This window comes from Ochlerotatus camptorhynchus, unplaced genomic scaffold (assembly GCF_037179485.1).
Source record: "Ochlerotatus camptorhynchus isolate MF236.1 unplaced genomic scaffold, CSIRO-AGI_Acam_v1.1 ptg000408l, whole genome shotgun sequence".
Classification (NCBI taxonomy): domain Eukaryota; kingdom Metazoa; phylum Arthropoda; class Insecta; order Diptera; family Culicidae; genus Ochlerotatus; species Ochlerotatus camptorhynchus.
This window is the reverse complement of record NW_027040894.1, coordinates 228013-255400: the sequence shown is the minus strand read 5'-3', so window position 1 is coordinate 255400 and position 27388 is coordinate 228013. Positions and strand designations below refer to the sequence as shown.

The following is a 27388-nucleotide window of genomic DNA, read 5'->3' as shown; positions in this document are numbered from 1 at the left end:
TGTTCTTAATGTTCAGCTTGAATTGTTACTTGGGTGGCTTTGTTCAGTTCCCGGTCCGATCTAGGAATTTTTCGGGTATTAAAACTTCTTGATAGAGTATGATTGTACTTCCACACAATTATACTGCTGCAAAAATGGTACAAGCATCGACAGCTCTCAATTAGCAACTGTGGAAGTGCATCTAGAACACTAAATTGAGAGCACGCAATAAGCTAATATGTGATAAGAAATAAGCATGAAATGCGAAGAACCTTTGCAGATATGTTTCTCCTCCGAAAGTCTGGACTTTTTTTTGGGTTCATTGGGACTTCTCATACTCATCTCTCAGCAGTTGAAGATCTCTAGGCATAGCTTCTTTAAAGATTCTCCATTTTTCCTCAAGTTATCTGGATTTCTCTGAAGGATTCCGAAGGCATTGTCTTAAAGTTATCCTTGAAGTTATTAGATCATCCAAAAAGTTCCTGCAGTTCCAGAAGCTGATGGAACCGTCTTAAAGTACTCGATGCTTCCATGAAATGCCCAAAATTTTACGGAAGTTGTCGTATTATCCCTCAGTCTGTTCATGAAATTTTGCAAAAACCCTAGGTATTTCCATTCATTCCTCAAATCGTTTTATTCCGTAAAAGCCCGGGACAAACTTTTTATTTTCAAAAATTTGTATTCGAGAGACTCCTTGGCCGATTAATTGTTTTTCTAACATCATTCCGGTGAATGGTTGGGTGGTACTCAAACCCCCAGGAACCCAACTTCAGGAATGTTTCGGTGGTGTGTTTATGAATCTTTATCATAAATCTTACCTATCATTGCAACTACATATTTTTTTTTTGTTGAACTCCCGACAGTGATCGAGAACAATCATTATACCCCATGCCTACCTTGGAATCGGTTCCGGATGTTCCAGATTATGGATCCATATGGTCAAATTCTTAATCTATCATGACGATATCAAGTGGTAACGGCGCTGGTGGTGTAGTGGTAAGCGTGATTACCTCTCACCCCAGCAGGCCTGGGTTCAATCCCAGTCGGCGCCGCCGGGATGTTCTGAGGCATAACATCTCTGATCACGCCTTCCTTCGGATGGGAAGTAAAGCCGTTGGTCCCTGGTTCATGAGTTGATGGGTCGATAGGTAGGGTCCAGGTGTGGGAGCTGCCTTCCTGGCACGTCGGTAGCATTGGGGCTCATCACGGAAAACAAGATCGACGGAAAAAAACAAACCAAAGGATATCAAGTGGCATATCAAATCACATCTACTCGATAAAATATGACAAATTGCACTCAAAACAACAACCATCAACCCATATGATCACCGTAGAATCTGTTCTGGATATTCCATGGTTAATTTTTTTGCTATTCTGCTGATATTCCTGGAATTGCTCTGAACTTTATGAAACTGCCCCTTAGTTTCAAGACGTTTTCTGAACTTCCGTGAATTGCTCGGGAACTTCTGTTAAGTTTCCGATTTTTTTTTTCTTAAATTCACTTAACTGATGCTCTTTGGAGTATCTCTAGTTAATGGATCTTTTTAAGGGTTTCCATTTTTTTTAGTTTAATAGAACTGTCCATAAGTTTTCTAAATTAACTTGATTTTCTCGGGACTTTCCTGACGTACCCGCAATTTTCATGATATTCACGGAACTGCCCTAAAGTTCTCAGAACTGCCCGAAGTTCACATAACTTCCCTTAAGATGTTTAAACTCAATTGACCTCAACCATTGTTCCTGAAAATGTCCTGAAGTTACTGGAACTGCCCAGAAACTCTTCGATCTTCACTGAAGTTCTCGAAATTTTTCGGAAATCTGCCTTGAAGCTCTCCTAACCAATTCTAAAAGAATTTAAAACATTCCCGTAGTTCTATAATTTCATGGAACCAACCTTCTCAGAATTTCCATGATTTTTTTTATCTAGTTCATTTGGAAGGCTTAATCGTGTTAGTTTTACGGAGCCAATAATTTATTGTTCATTGTTTTTTAACAAAATTCACTTATTTCTATGTCTAGTAGAAGTTGGGCAGAAAACTCATGGCTTACCCTAGGTAAGAGGGGTACATTGTCGAAAGATAGGATCAGGTGACGAACATGAGGTTCTCGAAGCTTTTCTCTATTTTTGTGATGTCGATGGAACTAATATGAGAATACGATTCTTCTGATATTGAAACGATGAAACCTTGGGAAAATGCTCATTTACTGCGTATCTACTCAGATTTACTGTCCTGTACGTGTGTTTTTTTTTAGTTAAGGAATAGAGCGCTGGGCAAGCATCTAGAATATGCTTCTACAACAAGATTCTAAAAGAAGCTTCTTTTGAAAGCTCATTTTAAACGCTTGCCCGTGGCTCCGCTGCTCGGACTAATGCAAACAGATGCAGGGCAGTAAATCTGAGTAGGTACGCAGTACAGGAGTATTTTATCGTTTTAATATTGCCTTTCCATAGCTGCCAACTAATATAATGTATTCAAAATTTTCCTGAAGATCTAAGTTAGGACATCTTTGAAATTGTCTGGACATTGTTCTTGGAACACCTTTAAAGGTCCTGCAACTTCTCTGAAGCTAATCAAACGGCCCTGAAGTTCTAAAAGTTTTCCAAATACTTTCGGAATTTCCCTAAAGTATCTACAATTTTTCAGATGTTCATGGAACTGCACTGAACTTCTCAGAACTTTCCGATGCTCTTTGACCATTCCTAATAATCTTCAAACACCTAATCATCAGTTTATGGGGCTTCATGTTAAGTTCCTGAAATGTTCTATTAACAACTATCGTGAAGTTCTTATCTAAATTCTGAAATTCTTCCAAATATCGTGGAACTGATCTTTGGACTTTAGTAATATAGTTTGTTAAACTTTTCCCAAATTTCTGAATGATTCAGTAGCTCTCTGAAGTTTTTGAAACGTCTCTGAATGTTTCGTAGATATTCTGAAGTTCTTCAAACATATCTGAAACTTTCGATGATTTCCTGATGTTTTTGAAATTGCTCTAAAGAACTTTGAACTTTCTGGTTTTGGTGGACTTCCTTGAATTTATCAGAACTTCTGTAAAGTTGCTGCAATTTCCCATGAAAAATTAAACGTATAAAAGTCAACCATCTTAATCGATATAGGGGAGTTTACGTATTCTCGGCAACCTAAGCAGCGACCTTCTTTCTATAGCCTTTTTCTCTAAGGAACGCACACATATGCAGTACTGGTTTGTTTACAATCTTTTGCTGCCAGCTGCTCTAACAATTTCAGTCGAAAGAATTGTCAAAAACTGTTTTGAAACGCTTTTACAAAGCTCCAGGTTTTCTTCGGCAACCGTTCCATTTGAACTGCATGTAAATCTGCTGTTCTATTATCGGCAACTCGAAATCATCTACAATTTGTAGTGCGTGTGTTTCATTTCAAGAAAACCTTGCTAGATTGCTTTTTCTCAGTGGTAAAAATATAGTCAAATTGAAGCTGAAAGCATAAAGAATCGTTTTAATGCATTCAGCGAAGTGTTTCCGTAAGAAAATCCAGTGAAAATAGTGTTTCAATTTGGGTTGCCGAAAATAGTCTGGCATGCCGAAGCCGTCATTTCCCCTATCTCGGAATATTTTTTCGTGGGAAGTGCGGCAATTTTCTTCACTTCGAGAGAGCGTCTAGTGAAAACTGGCATCCACTAATTGTTTAAATATTTCGAGATGAAGGTACCTATTTCACAGGAGCTCGTGAGCGCTCATATGGCCGCACAAATAAAATCAATCTGTTTGTATCAGATGAGCGCACCATATTAATTTTGATATCACATCAAAGTGGATGCACTTCAATCGTGTCAAATATGGTGTAATATTACTTGCCAAAAAGGACAAAATTATCGTTATTATCAATTGTTTCAAACGATTTTTTATCAGTGTTCACTCGGCTGTCGACAAAAGCAGTCCACTCTCGATGTGTGCTACGCGATCGTCTGTTTACTCGGCAGCAACCATTGTGTGGTCCTCCTCATTGTTCTTCATCAGCAGTTCTTTCGGTCGATGCGTCGTCGACTTTGGAAAGCAACCGTTTCGTGATGAGTGTGTGAGTGCTGACCACGTTTTGCGTCCATTGCTGCAACGGACGCGCTCTGACCCTCGTTGGCGTACAACAATTTGCCATACAATGAAACTACTGGAAGCGGCTCCAGTTCTGATGGAGGAGGCTTTTTGGATAGCGGAAGATAAAGTGTTTATTGTGTTGTACCTTTTGACTATAGCTTTAAGATGTATTGTATAGTGACCATGAATCCTCGGCTCTGTTAAGTTAAGTCGGTTGAGCCTTATCAAATAAATTAATATACAAACGATTTTTTATCACGATAGGCATCCTACTATCATGAGTAATTAAAATCAGACTGAATACTCTAGAAGAAAAATTTACTCGGTCCTAATTCATCGGAATCCAAAATGTGTCCAAGTTTTCGTACACCAGTGTACACATCTGGACGGATTTAACTGATAACCACCACCCACTAGAGTACACCCCTGCAATCTCCCAGCTGGTGTCTATAGGTAGGTATTACAAGTACTTGACGTCGCCGTCACCGTCGTCGACGTCCTCCAAACTCTCGGCAGAGCCTGAACACACCGAACATGTGCGCTCCTAATGCTTCACTTTGTCTGTCTCGGCCGTTCGACGATCGGTCGTTGGTGGTGTTTATTTATTTTTTATATTTCATGTGCTTCGTCTGGCATGGCGGCAGCAACAGCAGCAGCAGCAGCGTCGGCCCTCGTGATAAGATAAGCATTAATCTGTCTGGCTGGGCCGACTGACTGTGCTACTTGTGCCGTTGCAAACCCGTATAGTTTTTTTTTTAAGTAGGGTTGTAGGCTCTCTGCATTTGGAGGGGTTAATGTGGGAAGTGGGTGCGCGTGTGATGGGCTTGCAAATTGATTGTTCAAGTGCACATGTAATTGTTTTTTTTTTACAGCACCATGTGATGTGTTTGTAAATACCTACGGGTTGCAGGCACTAGGTCTCTCCTTCTCGATAACTTTTTCCGAATGAGGGGTAGCAAAGCATCTCGTGCGAAGCGATTTTTGATGGTTTTAGTCACGCATTTCACTAACAAACCGTTTTGCCATTTTGAAAACTTGCTCTGAGCTGCTCTGTTTTCGTTTCTGCCAAGAGGAATTTACGAGCAATTAGTTTATGAGGTCTGCTGCTATCTTGATGAGCTCGAAACATGAGCGAGGAGGTGTGAAATTTCCAGATAGACGTCAGGAAATTTTGTAACTTATCACGAAAGCTTGGCGCTACGCCTGGCGAGTAGCGTAGCTCGAAATCAGATCGTCTAAAGAAGATTCCCCTGGTTTACCGAGTCGGCGACTTTGAAGCTCATGGCAGGGATTTTCATCATTAGGTGGTTGTTTACCAATAAAGATAGTGTGTCACAGTCGAGTTTCACGTTTAGGGATTTCCGATGACAACACATACTTTTAAAACTGTCGGTTTTTGGGACAATGTGAAATCAAGGGTACCAGCCGTGTTTATGCCCCTTGATTAATCAATCGTTCGGCAAAATGTCCATCCAATGAAACCCCGCTCGACGACTAATCGCACAGCGGATACCCATCGTTTAATCCAGACGGTTATACGGCCTAATACCTGCCGTCTAATTGAACTTTGTCCTACCGGCACCGGCTGAGTCCTAACCGTGTGATGAAAAAGCGTAATCGACCCCCGACCGTCACCAGACGCTGGCTGCTACCGTCATCACTGCCGACATAAGAATACTTCAAAGTGCGTGCAGTGGTACTCGCACCAGACACCAACACACAGTCGTCCCGACATGACAGCCAAGAAACGAAAATACAAAGAGGGACAGAATCAATCTGATCCTACACCGCACCGGCAACCCGTTGTTGCGTTGCCCCGTTGCCCTGAGGTAGGAATTGTAGTCAGGCCGGCTGAAAGCAGGAAGTGAAGCACAACTAGGGAAAGGGACGCCGGCAAACCCTGAACCCGGCGACTAAGCAAGCAAGGGTCGGAAAATGGAGCAAGGCAACGAGAGACTACCGCGCCGTCGTCGTCGTCGTCGTCGTCGTCCCCCGTGCGTTTTTGTCTGTCTGTCTGGCGGCGGCGGTGACGGTCGGCCTACACTGCAGCAAGTGTCTGTTGGAGTAGGCAGAGTCTGACTGTCTGCGGTTCCGTAGGGATCAGCACGAGACGGGATTGCGCAAAAAATGATATCCTTTTCCGACGGTACTGAGGGGTGGCTTGGTGAAACCGAGCGGACACGACGGAAGGAAGCTGCCTAAAAGCTAGAACTAGGGAAGATTGCGTGCGCTGTCGCGTTGGTTGGGCTGGGTCGGTTCGGAGTAGAACAATACGTGTAGTAGGACGTGGTCTTGTGCCTTTGTTTTTCTCCCTTGTTCTGGAGCGTATGCCAACAAACATGATGTGCCCGAAGAAGTTCGACGACAAGCTCGATGGTGGTTGGGGGAAAAGTTTCGAACAACTAGGTAGGTAACACAAAATGCCCTGGTCTATTTTGGCTGCATTTGATGAACGTTTTGAATTGAATTGTTTGCTGACGTTTATAATGATGCAAATATTGGTATGTATACAGCTAATCAAGGGGTAACTTGGGTCCGTTCGAATATTACGTAACGCACGTAAGTGTTTTTTTAAATACAGTAATTTCCACTATGGTCATAATTCAGAACTTACCTTCTCACCATTCGAAAGGTTTCGGACCAACTTTATCGAAGACTGCTACTTTCTAAATTGCAGGAATCTCGACGACAGTTGATGATGATTATCGGAGTTGATCGCTAATGGTTCTGTTCGGGAGCAGCGTAAACGTCATCCACCCAAGTGTACAGCCCTGGATAGATCAGAGTTGATCTATTCATGGTTATATTCTTGGGTGGATAACGTTCACGCTGCTCCCGAACAGCTTCTGATCATGATGTGTAATAATAGTGATAATCGCTTTATCCTTTACAACATTTTCCGTTGTGATTCTTTAGTACTAGCCAAAGATCATGAGTGCTGATGCTGATCATGAGTGTAATAAAAAATATAATACGAACCTAACTTAAAACGCGTTTTTCTCGGCATGCTGATTTGTGCTATGGGACGGACTTGCCATGAGCGGCATTGCAGTGCTCTAAACTCCTTTGTAGTATCCTGAACTTCTCTGAAGTTACTCTGAGCTTCTATGAGTTCTCTTAGATAGTCCATAATTCATGAAATTTCTCTAGAGTTCACTAATTTCTTTGAAAATCTCTGAACTTCTCAAGAACTTCTTAGAGGATAAGGGAGAAGTTCTGAAGTTAAGTAGCTGTTAGGCTCTGTTAAATTCTGAAAGGTTCGGTGAATCTAGAGATCTTGGGGAGCCTTCGGAGAGGTGCAATGTATGTTAAGGGTACTCCTGACTTTATCGTGGAAGTTCAAAGAGGTTTTAAATGATCAAAATTCAGAGATATTCTAAAATATTCAGAGTTCTAAGGATGTTGTGACGTTCTGGGAGTCACCCTGGGCTCCATCTAGAACAATAACTGAGTCAACTAAATTTCCTTGAGATTTTTTTGAGATCCTCAGAGCTTTTCAAACATTTTATGAACTTCACTAATGTTTCCAAAGCCCCTGTTGTGAAGCAATCAGAATAGTTTTTAAGCACCCAGAGCTTTTCTGAGGTTAACTTTGCAGTCTAATTTTTTGAGGTACTCTAATTCTTTCCGTGAGTCCTTATGTCCTTATGAAATTACAATAAAGTACATAGCATTATCTCTAAAACGATGTTCAATTATTGCCCAGCCGAGGTCATTGGAATTTTCTGAATCAAAAGTCTCTCGTCACGTCTTCCTTTGAAAAGAAAACGAAGCCGTTGGTCCTGGTCCACATGTTGATGGGTACGATACATAAAGTCCAGGTGTGAAGTCATCAAAAACATGCCTGCATGACTCCAGATTGCTCAAAAATACTTCTTGACATGATTTTAAAGATGGAAACGTCCATTTGGAAAACATCGAGCATAGAATATACTTCAACCGTCACTAACGACCGCGCTTTTCTTATCTTTCCTTCCAGAATACGTCTACTTCCTGTTGTCGTTTTCGCTCATCGGCGCAGTTGTGCTGGGCCTGTTCGGTGCGTACCGGTGTCTCCGTGTGACCGCTAGCCGTGCACCGCCCGAGGTTCTGGCCTTGCCAATTCAGTTCATCACCGACGATCTAGCCGCGGCGGCCGCGGCAGCAGCAGCAACAGCAGCACCTCTAAGCGCCGACTCGAACCATCTGTCTGTACCCGTAAGTCAGCATCAGTACTATAATTCACAATAGCAGTGAAGTAACAGCATTTATGGGGTGGACTGGTCCTGTTGCTCGAATGACTAAACTATAATTTGGAAACTAATAGCAAATTATGAATAATCCTTTGCGATACTTTCCAGTAGCGCAACCAACCCTTGCGATTTACTTCTTATGTAGGAAATGTGAACGATACGGTGCTGCATTTTGAAAAAAAAACAAGTATTAACAATCTTTTAGGCCGCCTTCCGATTTGATCCATGTGTGTGTTTCATCTTCTACCCCTCACCCAACTGGGAGCGTTGGACAAATAGAACGGCGAATAATTTAATCAATTCTAATGCTCCGTAATGGTGCTCTTTATGTTGTGAAGATCAGTGCTTTAAAAAGGATAACTTCTGGGACAAGACAAGGCGTCCTCAGAAAGTTTAAAGAAAAGGATATACTAATGTCCACAACAGGTACAGCAAAACATCACATAGACGCCCTTATTCGCATTATCTATTCAGGGATAGAAGGAAAATAAGAGCCACCGCAGCTAACTGAAGCTTGTACCAGGTACCTGGGAAACCCACAATACCCACGGCAACACCCAGCAAACGATGCCCTGTCGTATTTAGATTTTGAATATTGATTCATTTTATGCACTGGTACGCATTATTAAATTGATGGATTTAGCCAAGTTTTGAGCCGGATGGCTCAATTTTTTCTAACAGCAGCGTCTGAAAATCTCTGGTAACACTTAAAAAACAACTACCGACCGAGCTAGTCGCCGGTCGCAAATTCACATGTAAAATTATTAATGTTTCTGTGAATACACGGAGTTGAAAATACTACTTGTTGTTTGCTGCGGAGAAACAAGCTATGTATGAAATTTGCAGGTGTATAAACCTTGTAGATCTTGAGTTGCGTGCTCTTGAAATTACTAGGAGTGATGGAAAAATTTACACTACAAAGAAACACCTTAAAGAAAGATATAAATGAGAAGAAATGATATAATAGGCTATGTGCCAGACAACAACACCAATTTCCAAGGGGTAATCAACTCTGCACACTGTGCCAAAACACAGCACGACACAATGTTTAGCACGATAGGGCACACTTTGGCTAGTAGGACAAAAACGATATAATATAAAATGGTATCACTGTTGAGTGTTGACGTTTTGCTAATCGTTGCTAAGGTTGACTACTCGGTTGAATACTTTGTTTACTCAAAAGTGAAGCTAGTGAGAGAATTTGTTTTCATATATAAAACTAGTAAAACAACGATTCAATCAAGAATTTAAGAACGATAAATCGGTTTCGAGGATCGCTCTGAAAAAAATCTCTAAGTAATTCTCTGAACCGTGAATCTCTTTAAATCTAGCAAAACTCAGTCCGTCTCATCCGATTCACAGCAAAAATCCCAGTGGCGCGTGATTTCATCCAGAACAGCTGCTATTCGGGATTGACTTCAATCTAGTTCATCTACACCATGGCCGGTCGAGAGGGTCTTGTCGATACGACAGTCAAGACGCTGAAACTGGTTACCTCCAGCAACCGACGGTTGGTCAAAAGCTACCTATATTGCAAACTGGTTGGATCCCGTGATTATGAAAATCAAAAACAATGAACGTCAGTTTATTCACGTTCGCAGTCATTGATCTCAATTGATATTGGCTACCATGGGATATCGACAGAACTTTATAGGGATGTCCATATAATGTTGAATGAAGTCCCAGTACTGCTGGGGGAAGTCAATAGGTATTAACCCCACATATTCCATCAGGCCATTCCAATAGTATAGGATTTATAGGAACGGATCATTTTAGTTAAAAATACAATTACATTCTATTCCACGAGTCTGACATCAAGCATATCCCCTTCACCAGATCCGGCAATTATGCTGATGCATCTCTGTCATCATCTTTCTGTTGAACTAGCACGTATCAAGGGACCTCAGAACGATGCGTGGTCTACCGATCGGTCAATTGTAAGGCCTTGCTCATTACTGAAAATTTGATTTGAGGATTTATTAAAAACTGGCCCGAGGATGTTGCTTCTAGGGTGGGATTAAATTCTCGCCCGTTCAAATTCTGAGTTACTTTAGCCGGGAATAATTTAACAGGGAGCAGGTGGCAATTCTATCCATCATCGATCGGGTGACGCCTTCGTTTCTGTAAATCTGTATGGAATCAGCAGCAGGGACATCGAGCCGGAATCTGGTGGACTGTTTGAACACCGTACAGGTTTGATGGCTTCTACTTCCTCTTCCACCTCCCGATCCGCAAACGCACTAATGAGAATGAAGAGAAGCTGAATGCTTGCCTTAATCCATCTGATAAATTGAGAATGTAAACACAATAAAAAAAGTCATAACTCTTGGGGTTGCCAAACACATGGAATATAGGCGCACTTTGATTGAAACCACGTTCGGCATAGCGCTTGGCACAGCTTTCGGCACTGCTTAAAAACTCGGTTTGGATTAAGGTGTGCAGAGTTAAATACCCCTTGTCAATTTTAGTACAACAACAAGTGGCTTGTTAATCGTTGTCATGGCAACCACAAATTTTCAGTGTTTAGACTACTAGAACTAAAGTTAGAGCGATGAAGGTAAATTCAAAATTTTCCCATAGTAATTCGCCATAATCTCCATATTAGATCTTCAAAAGAATTCCAAGAGAGTTCTAACTTGAATGTCAAACAAATTTTGAGGAGAAATAATAAAAGATGTGAAGAGAACTTGGCAGAAGATAGTAAGGGCTGAATTTTTAAGATAAATTTAAAGGAAATTCTGATGTTAATACAATGAAAATTCTGAAAATAATTCCAATGCATTTCTTACGATAATTCCAATAAAATTCTAAAGAAAAAAATCACGGTAATTTCAAGGCATTTTAATTAACAATTTCAAGGGTAGTTCCAATCAAAAATTGTGGATAATTTCAAAGGAATTTGCAGGAGTATTCTTAGGATATTTCTGAGAATTTTTTTAGATGATTCAAAAGTGGAAGGAATTCCTATGATAAAAGAGAATTTCAGGATAATACTGCTGAGGAGTACTCCAAGTGGATGTATTTTTCGGGGAATTGCTGGGCAACAATTATTATTAATATGAAGAGCATGGTGAATTCACAGAGTGGTCTGCAGTATTATGGAGCAAATTAAAAGCGAAATAAATTTTCCATAAAACATTTCGAGATCCTGGACACAAAGATTTTGGAATGCAAAAAAAATTGTATGATAGGATATATGTTACTAACCTCGGTCTAATGTGAAACCTTTAATTACGTTTTATGCCGTATCTTATGTAATAATTGAGCTGTAGTCGATATTTGACTGTCAACATTTATGATTAGATATTCTTATCATTTGGGAAAAAATTAAATTAACCATTTCTGAAAACATGACGCTGCAAAGTCTCTAGGCCAATCGGGTGAGATCTTTCCATTTTATCTATTTATATTTTATTTTTTGTCACTGATTTATCAAATGCTCTATATTGACGAATAGAGTTGCCAAATCATTCACCCTCCCACTAACACAACTCTTTCCCTCCTGTGACACCTATGAAGGTAGTATGGGTTCCCTGCACCTTCTTAAGTAGATGTTGGATTAACTTTCCCTCCCTTCCCCTGCGATTGTAAGGATGTGGCCAGGGGTATAATGCGATGCTTGTATTGTAGATTTTATTTTCGTGTGGGGAAAATCACTAATCCCAAGTGATATTTTCTGCGTCAACACTCGATATTTTCTGCAAAACGTATTAGTTGAGAATTATATAGCCACCCACGATTTGTACAATCGCATATGCTATGCTATGCTATGCTATGCTAGTAATTCGCCATAATCTCCATATTCATTTCAATCCATTTGAATCCACAACGCTTTGACTAGCGATTCCCTCGTTAGAGAATGATCAGGTTTTCCTTTTTTCTTATCGACAAACCAATCTGGTATTTCATCAAAGAGACACTTTCTTCCTCCTGCCATGCCAGTCGCGGCAGTCTTTATTTTTCTCGTATGTTGGTTGGGGAAACCACAGTGTTCTGTCGGTTTTCCGAAGGAGACTCTCTTGGACCTTTGTGTTTGCAGATGGTTGTTCTCTTTTGCACTCGGTTGAGATCAGATCAAAGGGAAAGGCTTGAAGATTGTGGGCTTTTGTGAAGAAATATTGACATAGAATCCGTCGGGAAGGGCATTATTGTTGGGATGAAAGGAACAAATCACTTCAATTTCAAATGCTCGGTCGATGAACTTTTGGGATAAGATTTTTCCGAATTGATTTTCGGGGCAAAGCGAGGAATAGTTTTAGCTGTCGTTTGTACTTTGATGGCTTATGGGAAATCCTAAACTGTACCGGAAATTGAGCCTACGCCATCCTTTCTTTTTCTGAGGCCTTTTTCTGAGTTCGTCTTTTAATTGATTGATTCTAAAAATTAAGGCTTTTGTAGGGTAAAATAATGGCTTGCAAAGCTTTGCATTTCGGAGTTGTGCTAGCCCTTACCATTATTAAGTTGTTCTTACAATGTTGGAATGAAAAACACAAATGTACTGTGCATGGTAAACCGTGTTTTAGGAACGCATTACGTTCAACTGCACTGCATTCACAACCGGTAAACCAATGGTGCAGAACAAAGAAATTTAATTGATAAGAGTTGTAATCGATTTCCAACGCATACGAAGAGAAGATTCAATAGGAAGGGATGACCCTGCCCGATTGATTTAGAAAGTTTTACAACAAATCAAACCAAGAACAAAACTTAGCGTAGCAGATTGCTAATTATATAAAAAGAAGCATTGTGCAATAGAAAAATCATTCGATCCAGTATCGTTGAACAGAGCGATAGTAACAATGCAGCATATCCCAATCTTCGTACTACTGGTTCTGTGTGTCGGTGCAGCGCACGGAATGCGGATTTTGAACTTCCGGAAGGAAATCAGCAACTACAGCTTTAATGGCCATTCGCTTGGAGTACCGAACCCGTACCTTCTCGGAGGCAATCATGGTAAGCATGGACATCGCCGCAGGCTGAGGCATCAAGGTCCCGAGCACTACGGATATGGATACGCTCCCGGATACGGTTATGGCTTTGACGAAGGCCACCATCATCACCATCATAAGGCAGGCAAAGGGCTGGGACGTCGAAAGCATAAAGTGAGTGTTGGCGTGAAAATTTAATTCTGAAAGAGTTTTTTTAACCAAATTGTGATGCTATTTCAGCACGGTCACCGACATGGACGGCACTAAAATTGTTACGGAAGAAGCGGTAACGGACAAATCATTCATTGAAGATTCTGGTGGAGTGTTTTCATAGTTTTAAAGATTTGAGCAATTGAATAAATTAATTTCATTGAACTTTTTTGCAGTACTCATTAGAGATTATTTATGAATGTTGTAGCATTTTAAGAGCTGGTTTAGGAAACTAAGCTACGAGGGGGAGCAAGGGGCAAAAAAGCAAATGCATATTTTTTATCACAGGAAATTTAGGCTAAAGGGCGTCCACGATGAAATTGCCACACTATGAAATCGCTCTAACTTTTTAACCGTTGGGTAGAATTTGATGAAAATTTGGGTGGATTTAGTTCATAGTGCATTATTTACATCCTGCAAGTTTTAAAGTCCTGTGATCAAAACTCGCGGAAATGGAGTCGAAAGAACAGCTCGTGCGTGATAAAATCTTGCGCATTCATCACGAGAACAAGGATCTCTCGCATCGTTCCATCGCTAAAACGTTGGGAATCGCGAATTCCACGGTGTCGCGAGTGATTAAGCGGTTCGAGGAACGGTTGACCACCGATCGGAAGCCCAGAAGTGAAGGAAAAAGTATTCCGTACAATACCAAAAATCACAACCGCGTAGTTGGGGCCTTCAACCGAAATCCGAACGCCTCCGTTAGGGATGTGGCTAAGAAGCTGCACCTAAGCCGAAGTTTTGTCCAGAAGGCCAAAACTAAGGCTGGGCTTCGAACGTTCAAGGTACAAAAGGCCCCTAATCGCGACGAGAAGCAGAACAAGTCCGCCAAAACCCGTGCCAGGAAGTTGTACCTCAACATGCTGACGAAATTTGAATGCTGCATCATGGACGACGAAACATATGTGAAGGCCGACTTCAAACAGATCCCCGGAAACCTGTTTTTCACGGCCAAGGATAAGTTCAGCGTTCCGGAGCATGTCCGCACTCAGAAGATGTCCAAATTTGCGAAGAAATTCCTGGTTTGGCAAGCCATCTGCACGTGCGGGAAGCGGAGTGCACCTTTCGTAACCCAGGACACGATGAACGGACAGGTGTACATAAAAGAGTGCCTCCAGAAGCGGCTGCTTCCTCTCCTGAAGGCCCACAACGTCCCAACAATCTTCTGGCCGGATTTGGCCTCATGCCACTACTCCAAGGACGTGCTGAAGTGGTATGCGGACAATAAGGTCAATTTCGTGCCGAAAATGTTCAACCCTCCCAACACTCCGGAGCTCCGCCCCATCGAGAAGTACTGGGCGATTATGAAGCAACACCTTCTTAAACGACTTAAGGTAGTGAAGACAGTCGAGGAACTGAAGAAAGTATGGGTTTATATGCAAAAAACGGTTGATTCACAGGTTGTGCAGAATCTTATGGCCGGGGTTAAGGCCAAGGTGCGGGCATTTGCGTATGGACTGTAAATAAAATACGAGTAAAATGGTAAAATGAAGTTTAATAGTTATTTCTCAATCCCTGAAAATTTGATGGCAATCGGATGAAAACTCGAATTATGCGAATCAATTTTGTGTGTGGCAATTTCATCGTGGACACCCTTTATGTCAACCTAAGTCAATCTTGCCTGTGAAAGTTGAAATATTTGACTGTTGAAGGTAACGGAGTTTGTCTTAAAATTTTCGAGAAGTCTACAATAATGGTTAAATACTACACGTACCCGATTGAATGCCCTAGATTTTCGCTTAATTTAGGTTGATGTAGGACGTCAAGAGGAGATCTGGAGCATGATTAAACTGGGACGGGAGCTGGATTCAGGGAGTTCTTTGAAGGTTTTGATATACTTTGGCAGAGAAGAAAATATGAGGTAAGATTCACAGGAAAGTAGCTCTAGAATCTTTTTGGGGTGGATTTCTAAATAGTTTTGGGCAAAATTTGATCGTATTCTCTCTTTTTATTAGGCCCTTCTTGTATATTTATGTGTGCTTCAACTTTAAATATCCAAAATATATCTTGACAGTTCGTATCTCTCATAGTTCTCTTGATTTGTCTTAGATGTTCCCAAATATAATTAAGCCCTTTGTACTTACTACTTATCCTAGAGGTTGCCCGTTGGACTTGCTGGAGAGGTCCTCTTATACTCGAGGGTATATGACAGATATATATGGTTTGCTGTATATGGCAGTGCTATGTATATATTTGGCCTTCTACCATACATTGTATTTATTTATAAGACGGTGTCTTTCAAGCAGAAGTTGCACAGAATGAACACTTAACAATTTTTGGGTAGCAAAAAGTTCCACTGGGTGGAGCAGGGGAATCGAACCCTAACTTCATGGCACTCACAAATTACGCCTGAACGACGGGTGACGCTTCCAACCGCACAACCACGAAGCCCGCGATGGTCATAGTCCTCCAGACAAGTTCCAACAGGATTACCTCTTATGTCTAGTGGGCTTAATTCTTAAGCTTTGAAACCATATCTTTAAAGCTCTTAAACTGTTTATGGGACATGCTTCTCAAATACTTGAAGGCTCTAAAGGCTCAAGATGAAATCCTATTACAAAATCTATGAGTATTCCCCAGTAACATTTCAAGTTTTATCGAGGTTTTAAAGCATTATACAAGTCCAAATAATAATCTACAGAACCCTCATAACTCCAAAATTGTTACATGGGTTTCCAACAAAATTATGATCACAATTAGAAAAGTTTCAACCCTGTAGGTTTTGAAAAGCATTCATAGCAGAATGTTAAATGTCAGTGTGGTTAAGGGTCTGCATAAGCAGTGGCTGACAATTAGAGGTAAAGAAACATAGAACTTAAATGATTTATGTTGAGCACCTATAATCTACGGCATTGAACTCGAAAAAAGTTGTTTCAAAGGAAAAACCGTCCTTTAGACAGCGACCGAAACGTCAAGCAATGCAAAACTAATCGTTTAAATAAACCGCTTCATTCGTTTAAATAAACCGCTTCATTCGTTTAAATAAACCGCTTCATTCGTTTAAATAAACCGCAGCTCAAAATGCCGTTTCCTACCACTCGATTTTCGAACTAAAACAATATTTTGTGATTTTTTTCTTCTAGAACTACGTTGTGAATGGTAATTTGTTGGTCCTGTTTTATGAAATCGCTGTTAGAAAAAACTGCCACTTTGGGTCCACTGCCCACAAGACCTGCTTGTTCGAGGTCAAATACATACCATTCCATTAAGCAATATTGAATGTCTTATCAATAAACATAGTGGCTCCTTTAGATCAGTCGGTAAAGGCGCAGCTATAAATCAAGAGCATGCTGGAGGATACTGAATTCAGTACCCGATCCGGTCCCTCAATGGTAGGGATGTAATAAAGCCAAAGAAGAACCTCACAAACATTGCGTTCAGAACAAGAGCTTTTTGAACCGAAAATTTGCTTCCCAGTCCGGTCTAGGATTTTTTCAAATTGAAAAATTTAGCTGAGAGGCGGCGTAATGTCCCAGCGCGGACGTAAAATCCATAAGAAGAACATCAATCAACTACGGATGCTTTGCAGCCTTTGCACGTCATTTTCAAAAAGACGGTACGAAATAGCTGCAGATAGCTTATGAATTAGCTCCTCGCCTCTACTTTTTCATAGGGCTTTATGAATAAGGTACTGTAGCTATACATACACTTATTACATTTTTTTAGAGTCAGATCGTATTCAGAAGCCTTATTAGTAAACTTCAGAGATCTTATGGATTATCTCTAGATATATCCTGGGGCAACATCTGGCTGATAGGTTGAGTCGTGAGCTGTAAGTCAACTTCTGATATATTATAAAAAAGAACTCTGGACAGTCTCCAGAAATCTTGAGGGATTGCTACATCAAAGGCATTATGTGATAAATGTAGAGATCAAACACACAGGACAACACACGTCTTATTAGTCTATTTCTGAAACCTTATGGTATCAGTCTAGATATTCTCATATCATATATTATCATAACATATCATAACAAATACCATATCATAGATCATCATCATAGATTTAATAGGTCAACTCTGAAGTCTTACGGCTTTTGACCTTGACCCTTCCCTAGTAGCACACTTGTTACTAAATGGCTGTTGAAGCAGTCAAGTTTTCGTGACGCAAGTGTGCTACTTGGGTTTACTTGATAGGCCAGCTCCCAAGTCCTAACATAAGTATTTTAGGACAACTTCAACAAGGATGTTAGTCACAAAGCGGTGATTTGACCGAACTCTAATGGCGGTAAGCTCCAACTCGGATTAACTTTTAATACCGTCCCTGTTTGGATGATATGTAAAATATTTGCTTGGAGTCGTGTTGATTAACTCTGATGTCGACATCAAAGCAGCCAGATATTCTTGGTCGGGATTTAATCCGAGGATAATACCGGTTAAAGCTTACCACCATAAGAGAAGAAAAGGCCTTCCTGACTTTACCTAGCAGAGGCGAGGAAAATAAAGCTGTTCTGCGATGGCTCCGCTCTCTCCTCAATGTGCCTGCACCTTGTGCACTTTGAGGTGTACAGCACAATTTAGAACGTCATAACCAAAGCACAGGAATCTCTTTGTAAGCTATGATTGTTTCTGGAATCTTATACAGTCCACTAGAATTACAGTTGTGATGGGGAATTCCAAGCCAGTACACAACGATTTGAAAAATGCGAATAACGATCACATTTTTATTTTATTTAATTCCAAATGAATAATGTTCTTTTATGGAACAGCAAAGAACATTAATTTGAGTAAAGGCAGCAGTAATTTTTCATATACACCGGATGAAATTTTCACTTGATTTTGTTGATTTTGTTGATAAAAATATTAAATAAAACGATGCAATGATTCATCAAATTGTAAGGTTGAATTTTTGATTTCCTAAATAGACTAATTCCGAAAGATGACTAACTTTGGCTCGTTGTTTTCGTCAATGGCAGGAAAATGATATTCTAGAACAAGTTTGATTTGTCATAATGTTATTTTGAAAAGTAATAGAAGCGTCATCTGAATTATCATTTCAAGTCCTCTATGACAACCTTCAATTTTCCAGTTGAATTAATTTATAGAAATAATAAAGAAAATTTTAATCACTATAAAGCACTAATTTGGAATCATTCCATGTTTTGTTGTGGTATTATAAAAGTTATGAAGCACTCTCCATGACCATCCATCAAGTTGACGAAAGAAGCAAAAAGCAACTGGTGAATGTCGTCTTCGGTGGTGATCCATCACCGATCAGGTCATTCCCAACAATCACGACAATCATCTGTGCTCGTTTTGAACCAGTTGCTGCTTTGCTTGCGTATGTGAGTGTGTTGATGAGTGACTTCAACAGCTTCCGTTTAATTTTGCCAGCGTTGTTTGTAACTCATAAAGTCGTGCCTTCCAAGACGAACTTGGAATGCGCAGGCATTGTTTTCATTTTCTTCTGTCGTTTCGCTTTTACTGATCATCGTACTGCAGAAGTCTTCACTGTTTTCGTTGTGCTTTACATCATCAGCAGCGAGTGATACGTTTTCCCTGTGAGCAGCGACCATTACCCAGATTCAAGATGGCGGCCCCTGGACAGTGAATACGCATCTGAACACATGAAATATGGGTTGAAGCAGAAAAACAATGCCCATCGTCATTTAGGAATCCAAGATGGCAGACTCGCCGTTAAGATGGCGACCATCGGAGAGTGAATATTTACGCATTTAAACTAATGCGATACAAGTAAACTGGATCAAGAGCAGTCGGAAAAAGTGCTTCCGCTGTGAGTGCGGAATGTGAGTTTGATGCTCATTGCATCCCTTAAGGCAGGGTTGTTGTTTCCACTCACTTCACTATAACAATATTCAAAATTATTAAATCATTAGGTGTTATAATGATAGTTTATACTTATAACTTACAAGTACAAAATACCGGTATAACATCTAATGATTATATAATTAAAAAAAAAACATATTTTATGTAACGGAGTGAGTGGAAGCACTTCCAATTACTTATTATTTTTCCTCTGTTCGGGACCTAACACCACTGCGACCAGTAATTTTATCTAGTGTAGTATATTTTAGTGCATGTCGTATTACTCCATCACTATTGAGAAATGACGAAGTATTCGTTTTTTTTTTACAATGTCATCCTTGCATTTATCGCAAGGATCCAACTCTAATTGAAAGGTCCCGCTATTTATACCCTTCGGAGTGTTGGAACATCCTCCAAAGGCGCGCCCCTATGTCAGTCAAAATTGGATTCCTTAGCAACAAAATTAAGGAATGACACCGATAATGACCATGCATCAGAACCCTAGTCTTAACCACTTAAAACTAGGGAACAACGAATAGAAGATTAGGAATCACATAGATCAAGACTAACTAACTCATTTTTTCCTTGTTTTAAGATCATCCTCGGTCCAGGCAACCCGAGGACTTATCACTATCAACAAGGCATAAAAAGTAACAAGGACTAAGATGTGCTCCTTTGATTACTGAAAAATCCTGTTCCCCTAGTTTGAAGTAGTCAGTACTAGGAATCGGTGGTAGATCTTACATACCGTAACGTACCACGCAAAGGTGATCTAACCACGTAACGGAGCTCCAGTTACTTAAGAATAAAGTCTTGAAATATTGCGATTTATAAACAGAGAGAGGATCGTGAGATATAGGTACTCGACAAATATCAAGTTCATTTGGAGCAGCTCATATCTCAAGAGACAGAGTAGGAGTCGGAAGGAATTTCACGGACTGCGGAGTCAGAGTCGAAGTCGGTGAAATTATGCAGATTGAAAATAATAATACTTTAAAAATCTTTCTGTGGTTAATCCATCCTATTATGGATATCATAACCTATTTATTTAAAGAATTTATGATTTCTATTTTGTCTTTATCCTTGGATCGTGCTTCGTTGTTAGTGATCCAATATGCTATTACAAGTTCACCTTAGTGCTTATCTGAATCTTAATATTTGGTAAAATTTGTGTTGAGTAAATTAAATCAACCAATTATCAATTTATAATTATAATGTTTGACAAAGTTTCCAACTAATAATGTTAGTTGCAGAACACCTTACACAGCCTAAAATTTGGCTAGTATAGCCAGTTTTTGCTTGAATAAGCTGTACTGCAGCTAAATATGGGGTTATAAAGCCTTTGTCTGTATCGTAGGGTAGATTCGAACCCAGGGCACTTTGAGAGGCTAAAACTTTTATTATTCGGCAATAAATATGTCTAATTATTTCGTGTCCTCTTAGAATCTGTAATACAAGATGAAATCTGCTCCACATAAACTGAAAAATATCTCTTTTATCAATTTTATTGTAAAACTTACGTTTTGTTGGGGTAAATTTGACCCCAAATTCAAATGGCTCTATCTCAACGATGATTCATTGGTTTAATGAAATTTCAAATGTTTAGCAAAGAAAATTTAGTGCAATTTAATTGGACTTAGCAAAAAATGGTACTTCAAATTGAAATCGAAACGTCTTAAACAAATTGTAGGAAATAATAGCAATGGGCTGTGGATTATGAACAAATGTCGAAGACGTGGCCAAAATGTGAATGATTGTCCATTAATATTCAAGTCCAACATGCAAATCTCAGAAGGTCTTGTCTGTTCTATTCGTCATTTGGTGCAGAATTGTTCATAATGATAGTTCAAACTCAGTGAGAAAATCGATCTGAAATCTCATTCCTTGCTAAAATAAACTCGCGTGCGAATGCGACAAACAAACTTTTATTTCTTAGAAACTCTTAGAAACTCGGAGAACTTCTTGAAATTTCAAGGAACTGTATAGATCTCCAAAAAACATCGTAGAACTTTTGAAAACTACCTAGACATTCATTGTACTTGATATTTTCCCAACATTGGAGAGAATTAATTGTTTGCAAAAGCTGTTAGGTCCCTATTCTAGTTCTATCTAGATATATAAACAGAAGTTGAAATGGGCAACTACCATATGAATGACATATGAATGAATCATCATTCAATTCCAAAATTTAGAGGATCGTACAGACTATCTGACATCAGCCCAGGACTAATTAAAAGTTACTTTCCGTTTGAATATAAAACATAAAACTTTGCGCTTGATTCAGTCAAGATAATCAAGCGATTCAGTACAGGAAACCTAACTTGAATTTGCCCGGATGAAGAACGGATCCACGAACTTTGACAGTTTTGCCGGGCTGCTTTTTCTCGCACTCTCACGAAGAATGAAGAATAATTCTTCTAATTATCAACCCAAAGAGGCACGGTAATCACTTAGCTTCAATCATCAAAACCAATTAATTTAATTCGTCATATATTTGATTGATTGGAGTAAATATGGAAGGCTTGTACATGATTGTAAAAGTGTAGCCTGCAAAGCTTCAAACGACAAGGTTGGTCTTGTCTTACCATTATAAAATTGCACTTACATCGGTTTAGTAGAGAAAATGATAAAACACTCATGTACTGTGCGTGGAAATCTATACTGTTGCAATGTACATGATCTTTGTTGAACTGCACTGCATTCACAACCGGTAAACCTATGGTGTAGAACAAAGAAATTAATTGATAAAATTTATAGTCGATTTCCAATCCATGTGAAGAGAAGTACCAATAGTAGGGGATGACCCGAGCGGATTGGTTTAGTTATTTTTACGATGAATCAAACCAAGAACCAAGTGCGGAGAACCAACTTCAACATATATAAATAGAAACATTATCAAACAATTAAATCAGTTGATCCCGTATCGCCGAACGGAGCTAAAGTTACAATGAACCACATCCCTATCTTTGTACTGCTCGTTCTGTGCGTCAGTGCAGCGCACGGAATTGGCATTTTAAACTTCCGGAAGCAAATCAGCAACTACAGCTTTAATGGCCATTCGCTTGGAGTGCCGAACCCGTACCTCTACGGAGGCAATCATGGTAAGCACGGACATCGCCGCAGGCTGAGGCATCAGGGTCCCGAACACTACGGATACGGATACGCTCCCGGTTATGGTTATGGCTATGATGAAGGATATTATGGCCACCATCACCATCATAAAGCTGGCAAAGGGATGGGCCGTCGAAAGCATAAAGTGAGTATTGGCGTGAAAATCTGATTGTAAATGGGATTTCCCCATTGATGGGTCATTTTCTTTCAGCACGGATATTGAGAGTGCAGATATCCCGGATGCTGACATCGTTAAGGAACAAGCGGCTCAAAATGGTACAGTCACTGGACATTCTTGTGAAGCGATTATATAGTTTTAACATTTTGAAGCCATTGAATATATGAATTTGATTGAACATGTTCTTATCAGCCTTCATCATTATTTTCAAAGATTCCATTAATAACTTATAAGACGGTCGATAGTGCGCAGTCAACCACATTCAATATTGGTTGGCACTTTTAGCACTTCCACGGCTTAAATTACTGCCCATCGAACCGACGCGACGACCAACGGGGTGAAGCGACGAGGCTCACCAAAATGCAGTGTGCAGTTGTGTTAATTTTCATACTTGGCTTAAATTGGAACTGCTGCACCTCGCCATCAAAACAACCATCAGAACCGCAAACAATACCAAGAAAACGAATCCGCCAACAAGTCAGCCAAAACCGATGTCATCGTCTGTCTCGTTATTGTCTGCCATATATTTTCGAAAAATCAGTATGTTTCCATACGTTGCTCTCGCCCGCCGTCGCCGTCGCCGTCGTCATTGACACAAAAGACGTCTTTCGGCTTCACCTCATGTCTTTCAATAACATTTCTGATTGCAAGACACCTTCCGAACAATTACACCACCACCGAGCAGTCCTTCTTGCTGAGAGGGTGGCACCTACTGGAAAGGGGGTGGGAGCTGTTGCAGTTGCATACAGCCCCAGACAACCCCCAAACAAGCAACAAAAAAGACAACCACACGCAAAACCCGCACTCGCCATGTTTATTGACTTTAACTGTCTGGTCTGTCTGATTTTAAATTTGCGCTCTGTCAGCCCGAAAAAAAAATGATAATACAACCGACAAGCGAAAACATCGCCACGATGGACGGCACGAAATAAATCAGCCAAACGTCGATCGATCGCTCTTCAGCAGCAGCTGTTCGAGCAAATGCATCATGGTCTCATATAGCTTGCTTGCTTGCTTGATGGGTGTCAGCACGGCTGAAATATGCGCAATGTGCATTTCATTTTCGGTGATGAATTGTTGGTACTAAAAATGGAAGATTTGGCTCGGAGATAAGTTTGCGCTCGGTGCAGTAAGATGTCAATCCGCGTTAAAAAAAAAAGGCCAAGAACGAACGAGTGACGAATGACGGTGGGGGTTTGTGGTTTTGAAAGTTCATCACGATTGATATTTTTGGCAGGATGATCAATAGTGGTCGGTCAATATGGGGATTTTTGAGTGATTAAAACATTTTTTTCTTCACACTGCCGTACTCTAACGGAACTATCAACTCTATGCTTTCATCTACTCCATCTATCGTATAAAAATTACCACTACAGTCTGTTATTTGAAATTAGCATCTTCAACTATGTAAATCGTTGACTTCACGTAGAAGTAATACTAAAAACATATAGTCAAAGTACATTTTTTTTGTTAATGGTTTCAATAGGCTTGACTTTTGGAGCTGTGCTTAAATTTAATTCATGATATTTTGAAGGATGCATTGTGTGGCAGAAATTCATTTAAAAACGGGATTAACCACCATAAAATTGTTAATGTAACAATATTTCTTTCAATTTTAATCAGTTATTTCAATACAATTGTTTCAATACATGTATTAAGAAATTATCGTGCCAAGAGACATTAAAAATATGAATGTGACGTGATCATATTAAGATTTTTATTGTGCTATTAATTTTATTTTTTTCAGAATCTTGAGGCTTAAAATTCAGCTTGATAGTTGAAATATTTGAGGTCTTTAAACTTAGAAAAATAAACTGCAATTTCAAACTTGGAACAGAATCTCAAGATTCTAAAACAAGCAGAAATGTTCAAGATGTCAAACTTTGAAACGTATTCAGAGACCCAGATTTGAAACAAAATTCAAGATTAAAGATTCTAGGCCTTTGGAAACTTGCAAGGCTTTTGCATTTTTCCGAGGTGCGTTACTGGCACAAGATGAAGCACCTAACCTTAGCCCTGACAACTTCAAACTAGAGGAATAGGATGTTCGATAATCAAAGAAACACATTTTAGTCCTTGTTACTTTGTAGTGCCTTTGTAGGCTCTGGTAGTGACCCAACCCCGTTATGAAGTTTTATAGTGCATACTTCAATTAAAAAATATGGCTTATGTTCATACAGTATATACAATCCTTCTCCCTTTTTCCTGCTACTTTTCTATTCATTTTCCTTTCGCTCTTCTCTGTTCAGAAAGCGAGTAATGTTGCTCGGACAAGAGTTAGAGCTCATGTGCAACCCGTCAGAGAGAAATGGAGCATCATTTAACTTTTCTATCCTAGATGCATCCAACAACCAATGACTCAAAACGGAACGTACGATACAAGATGTACACGTTTCATCCATTCATTGGATTCTGAAGCATCGTGTTTAAATTTGGATACTTGCAAGGCTCTTGAATTTGGATAAAAAAAACTGTAGGAATTATGCAAATGTTTTCAAAGACTTGTGACAGCACTCCATGGTAAAAGTTACAAATAATATTAAATCAATAGTAATTGTAAGACCAGTTCCCAACAAATTTTGAAAAATCATTTCAGGTGGTACAAACCCCATATTGACGCAATTGGGTGCATTTTAGTTATACATGTGTGAACACAATTTTCAATTTTTAATAGTGATTTAGTAATTTAATAGCTTAGGTAAACAAAGCTCATAACGAATTTTAAGATAGTTTATTGTATAAAGTGTTAGTTTTCCTCGTTAAGGATGAGGACAAATGATGCCATTGAAATTAACTATTCACATACATTGAATTTCTTGAAAGATCAATGTGTCATACCTTGGTCAAAAAATTACATTCAAATTTGCATATTCACCACTATGCACACAATTCAATGCATGTAGGATTGTCCTATAAATTTGCATTTGAAACTACAATCTATCGGAGAATATGAATAAAAATATTATAATTCATGTAAAACGAGCTGCCCTCAGAAGCGTCGCCGGGATTCAGACAAATTGATAACAAGTTTTAGTAGGGTTTTGATCTAATTTCCATCCTTCTAAGCACAACCCGTGCTTTACCTCTCTTTTCTAAACGAGTTTAAACAAAAAAAGTAATATTTCTGTCAAAGATGACTTCTAAATTTACTCACCTTTCCATACCGGAATTGATAAAGAGCCACAATTTGTTGAGATATTGTTCAAAATCTAATACTGCTTCTTGTTCCTAAATTCATTCTATGAGTTTCAATTCCGTCCTAACGCATTGAAACGCCATTAGATTTTCTTCGTCCTACGGAATTGTTCATACAATTATACCTATTATTGATTTATGCACGGTGAAATCATTGATATTATTGATCATTTCTGATCGATAGAACGGAAATGGGCGATTACGACGAAATAGCGCTCTACCCTAGTTGGTTGGAAACGCTAATGTAGGTTGATAGTTCCGCTAGAGTACGGCAATTGAATAGAAGTTGAGAATGAGCAAAAGGCCATTAATGCGACAGTACCAGTCAAACGCTTACTCCTTTACCTAACTCATACATTAATAAATGAGGAGACTTGAAGGAATTCTTCAAATCTACAGGCTACTTGCTCATATACTGTCTGCGGCTGTGAAATAATTCTAGCGACGTTTCATCACTACCTAAAGCCCCACGTTGCTAAGAGCATTTCCAGTCGATGGTGTGTGATCGTAAACTTCACGTGTGAAGTAACACCTCAAGGCGGGAGTAACCGTCAACAATGTTGATGATGGTACAGCACGCAACAAGCACCCTACTGCTTTCTCTCTGAGATGACTACGTTGGTAAAGAAAATGTCACAACTTTAAATTCTACAAATTTCTGCAAAGTATGATGAAGTTCTACTTAATAATGTGAATTTTTACAAAATTCACTGAAGTTTTATGAAGTTCACTAGGTTTTCATGAAGTTCACTGAGTTTTTACAATAATAACTGAACTCATATAAATGTTTTGCCCTTCTAGAAAATCTCCAGAACTTCTACGCAGTTCCTGAAGTTCTAAAAAGAGTTGTAAAGTGCTCTGAAGATTTTTTCTCGAAGCTAGCGTTTTTTATACTTTTAAAAAGTTTCCCTGAAGCCAATCTCTTAACTCATAGCTTCTACGAATTTTCGTAGATTTTTAAGGAGGTTCCTGAACTTCTGTAAAAAAAACTGAAAGAGTGTACGCAGGGCTGGTAGCAGGTCACTTTTTAGTGGCTTGGTCACTATTTTTAAGTCAGTCACTGAAAAGTAACTTTTTACACACTAAAAAAGTCACTAATGTCACTATTGTCCTAAAAATAGTCACTAAACTCACTTTTTTCCCATCAATATAGGGTGTGAAAAATATCATTAAAATGTTTAAATTGAGTAATTTGCTCTGAGGAAGTCTACAGTAGTTATGACGAAATATGCATATCTGTCAAAGAATGAGCAATTAGAGCCGGACACATTCAAGGTTTTTTGAAACACCTGGAAACAAACATGGAAAAGTTTTGAATTTCGATAACAAATCAGGGAAAATCGAAATCTTTTCTCGAAAACTCATTCTGCACCTTGCCAACTTCTGAACTCTAAAGAGAATACGAATTCAGGGTCCAAGATCATTCAGAACAGAAATTTAAGACATTTCTGAGGTTAATTGCATGCGAATGCCAAAGAGACTTCTAGTAAATTAATGATTCATTACAGAAGAACATTATGATGAACTTCTGTAAAAAGTTCTTAGCAAATAATCAAGGTTAACTTACCTCCCTAGTAGCACGCTTGTCACAAATCATTTGTAGAAACTTATACATGTCTTATTACAGTCATAAACAAGTTGCTGTATTTTATTGTGATGAAAAGGTGCTACTCGGGCTAGATACTTAGAATTTTTTAAGATTTCGAAAGCAGAAACAA

At 39.4% G+C, this 27388-nt stretch overlaps 1 protein-coding gene across 1 annotated transcript in view; it reads left to right on the top strand.

The window, feature by feature from the left end:
• The window catches only part of LOC135710952 (protein bunched, class 2/F/G isoform), a 606346-nt gene that overhangs the window by 536982 nt on the left and 41976 nt on the right, over positions 1-27388 (top strand). Inside the window, exon 3 of the mRNA XM_065233679.1 lies at positions 8031-8248. Within this exon, the coding sequence (XP_065089751.1) occupies positions 8031-8248 (218 nt within the window). The remainder of the gene's footprint in view (positions 1-8030; positions 8249-27388) is intronic.